The sequence below is a fragment of the Aegilops tauschii genome, chromosome 1 (genome assembly GCF_002575655.3).
Source record: "Aegilops tauschii subsp. strangulata cultivar AL8/78 chromosome 1, Aet v6.0, whole genome shotgun sequence".
NCBI lineage: Eukaryota > Viridiplantae > Streptophyta > Magnoliopsida > Poales > Poaceae > Aegilops > Aegilops tauschii.
Window position 1 is genome coordinate 203,025,056 of NC_053035.3, and position 3,880 is coordinate 203,028,935.

Sequence of the window (3,880 nt, forward strand, 5' to 3'; positions counted from 1 at the left end):
TATCGACACGAATCTCAATGTAGGATCAATGACACAGGACTTAGATGTGCAATACTTATGGCACATCTAGATGTGCTTTAGCAAAACTGTTTTTTTGAAGGGTTTTGAGTGACAGGGGCGGCGCATGGGTGATTCAATCTCCAGGGCGCATCATACATGATCTTCACCCGCGACCTCCACCATTGGCCAGCTCCTGCTCATGTTCGCGTACTGTTCCGGAGCAAGTTTGTGTGTGTGTGTGTGTGTGTTTTTTTTTTAAGGGACGGACAGTGACACACCCGACCCTGTGTAAATCCACACCGGTGGTTATTTTTTTGAAACGACACCGGTGGTTATCAATGAACACGAGGTTGCCCGTGCCGCCGGCGGAGAAAAAGGCAGCGCCCAGGGGCCAGGCGCACAAATCGTGCGAGAGCAAACGTTGAATAAATCGACTGCGACTTGTATCAACAAATTTATTTTGCGGGAAGACTTGTATCATATTCAGACGATTGTCAAACAACAAATCCAATACAGTGGCACCCACTTGCCAGCCAAGGGATCTCTCTGTTGATTATTTCCAGTCCTAAAATTCAGGAGGAAAATTTTGACGAAATTTAGTGCGAAATAGATGTGCGTCAGCATCACGTTGCAGTCACGTACTCACACCCACTTGCCAACCAAGCCGCCATGGCGCGCAGGTCGCTCTCCTATCATGGTGTCCATCTTTCCCTGCTAGCTAGGTACAGTACAAATGGCAGGTTCCTTGCAGACAACAGTAACCCAGGCTAAACTAAACTTTATGCAACATCAAGTATTAAGTACGCCTAATCCTTGTGTTGCTTGTGACTTGCGTACAAGTGCGGCGGTCAAAGTTGAGGTGACCACGCGACAAGCGTGCAGCGCGAGGGCACCATGCTTCCTACTCGCAAGTTTGTTGTTGCTGCTGCTCGCCCAGCTGCTTGTGGCAGTGGCCGGCGTCGAGTTCGCCTACGAGGGCTTCCCCGCCGCCGGGCTGGCGCTCGACGGCATAGCAAGCGTCACGCCGGATGGGCTGCTGCTGCTCACCAACGACACCGACTTGAACCTAGCCCACGCCTTCCACCCGGCCCCGCTCAGGTTCCACCGGACGTCCTCCTCCTCGACCACTTTCGTGTTCGCCATCGTGTCGGAGCTCGCCGACCTGAGCACGAGCGGGTTCGCGTTCCTCGTCGCGCCGACCAGCAGGGACCTGTCTTCGGCGATGGCGGCGCAGTACCTCGGACTGTTCAACGGCAGCGACAACGGCGACGCGCGGAACCGCGTCTTCGCCGTCGAGCTTGACACGGTGCGCAACCCGGAGTTCGCGGACATGAACGACAACCACGTCGGCGTCGACGTCAACAGCCTCAACTCCTCGGCGGCTGCCATGGCAGGCTACTACGACGACGCCACCGGCGCGTTCCGGAACCTGAGCCTGGCAAGCCGGGAGCCCATGCAGGTGTGGGTGGACTACGACGCTGCGGCGACGGAGATCACCGTGGCCTTGGCCCCAGCGCGGTCGCCCTGGCCCAGGAGGCCGCTCCTGACCACAAGGATCGACCTCTCGATGGTCGTCGCCGACACGGCGCACGTCGGCTTCTCGTCGGGGTCCAGCATCGTGCTGTGCAAGCACTACGTGCTCGGCTGGAGCTTCAGCCTGGACGGCCCCGCTCCAGCGCTCGACCACGCCAAGCTGCCGACGCTGCCCCGCATTGGCCCCAAGCCCCAGTCGAAGACGCTCGCCGTCGCGCTGCCGATCGTCACCACGGCAGCCGTCCTCGCCGCGGTCGGCGTCGGCCTCTTGTTGCTCCGCCGGCGGCTCAGGTACGCGGAGCTGCGCGAGGATTGGGAGGTGGAGTTCGGGCCGCACCGGTTCGCGTTCAAGAACCTGTACTACGCCACCGCCGGGTTCAAGGACAAGCGGCTGCTGGGCACCGGAGGGTTCGGGAGCGTGTACAGGGGCGTGCTCCCGGGGTCCCGTACCGAGGTCGCCGTGAAGAGGGTGTCACACGAGTCGAGGCAGGGGTTGAGGGAGTTCATCGCGGAGGTGGTAAGCATCGGCCGGCTCCGGCACCGCAACCTCGTACAGCTGCTCGGCTATTGCCGGCGCAGAGGGGAGCTCTTGCTGGTATACGATTACATGCCACATAGTAGCCTCGACAAACACCTGCACTGGCACGGCCCTGCTCTGGACTGGGCGCAGAGGCTCCGGATCATCAGAGGCGCTTCCGGGCTGCTGTACATGCACGAGGACTGGGAGCAGGTCGTCATCCACCGGGACATCAAGGCGAGCAACGTGCTCCTGGACGGCGAGATGAACGGGCGGCTCGGCGACTTCGGCCTGGCGAGACTGTACGACCATGGCGCGGACCCGCAGACCACGCATGTGGTGGGCACCATGGGGTACCTGGCGCCGGAGCTGGTGCGCACTGGCAAGGCGACGACCCTCTCCGACGTGTTCGCCTTCGGGGCGTTCCTCCTGGAGGTCGCCTGCGGCCGGAGGCCCATCGAGGAGGAGGAGGAGGAGGACGTCTACGGCGACGACGACCGCTTCGTGCTGGCGGACTGGGTGCTGGGGCACTGGCGGAATGGCGCCATCACCATCACCCGCGCGGTGGACGCGAAGCTAGGCACAGGGTATGACGCCGCCGAGGCGGACACTGTGCTGCGGCTGGGGCTGACGTGCCTCCACCCGTCGCCCGCGGCACGCCCGAGCATGAAACAGGTGATGCAGTACCTCGACGGCAGCGCGACGTTGCCGAAGCTTCCCCCGACGTACGTGACGGTCAACATGCTTGCGGCCATGGAGACACACCAGGGCGTCCTTGGCACGTGGGCGGTCTGGCGGTCGGCGTCCAGCGTCGCCACCATGTCTGACATTGGCCTCTCCGGCCGATGACTGGGGCAAGGTGATCAACACGTTACTAGGAAGATTGATCTGATGAATGTATGTTTGGAATCTGGATCTGGACATATGAGATTTCTATAGTTTTAATTAGGGCCTGTCTATGTCACATCTAGATGTGAGATAATACCTTACATCTAATGTGACATCATCTTAGTTGATTTTTTAGCACTTGTTTGTTGTTTTTCATTTTTGTTGTTGTTCAGCCCAGCGTCATTTTTGTTTTTGAGAATCACCAAGCACGACTAAAAAAAGAGGGCCACCCAGAGCATGTTCGCATGGGTCAGGCTTACCGCTGTTGCTGCTCCTTGCTAATTGCTGCTAGTACTACTACAAACAGGCTTACAGCTGTTGCTGCTCCTTTGCTAATGCTACTAGTCGTCGTACTACTACAAACGACAGCTCGCGTCCCTTCGTGTTGTTGCTGCTAGTTGTACTACTATACTACACTACACTACGCAGCAACTCGCGGCCCTTTCTCTTGTTGTTGCTAGTCATACTACAACTCCACACTACACGACAGCTCGTGTTCTTCTCTTCTTACCACGGAGATAATCTCGCTAGAATATTAGTTTTCATTCCAATAAACATGTCAGAGATGAACACATTTTGATTTTTTTTAAAATTGATAAACACGAACAATTTTAGAACAATGAACAAATTTATGAATTTTGGAACATTTATTGAATCTTGTGAATTTATGAAAAAAGAAAAAATAATCAGAAAAAATAAAAAATGAGATCAATTTTTGAAAATAGAAAAATTAAAAGGAGAGAAAAACAAATAAAGAAAAATGATAAAAAAATAGAAAACATGAACAAAACAAAACAAAAAACATATCCTAGCTACTTGAGTCGTCTCATCTACGGTTTGTTTGCTGTCGAGGGTGGACTTGCAATTGAGACAAAAAAAGTCGAACCCACAGCGGCAAGTCGAGGGTGGACTCGCAATTGGGATTAAAAAAGGTCAGACCCT

The 3,880-nt window shown here is 55.4% G+C and overlaps 1 protein-coding gene across 1 annotated transcript; it reads left to right on the plus strand.

Annotated features, from left to right (window-relative positions):
* The first annotated feature begins 136 nt into the window (after positions 1-136).
* On the plus strand, positions 137-3,214 carry LOC109779782 (L-type lectin-domain containing receptor kinase SIT2-like). The gene has a single exon (XM_020338405.4). It carries the CDS (start codon positions 734-736, stop codon positions 2,897-2,899), a length of 2,166 nt encoding a protein of 721 aa, XP_020193994.2. The 5' UTR covers positions 137-733; the 3' UTR covers positions 2,900-3,214.
* The last annotated feature ends 666 nt before the right edge of the window (positions 3,215-3,880 follow it).

Coding starts and splice junctions, on each gene's coding strand:
- LOC109779782 (XM_020338405.4), top strand. CDS start 734: ATGGCAGGTTCCTTGCAGACAACAGTAACCCAGGCTAAACTAAACTTT.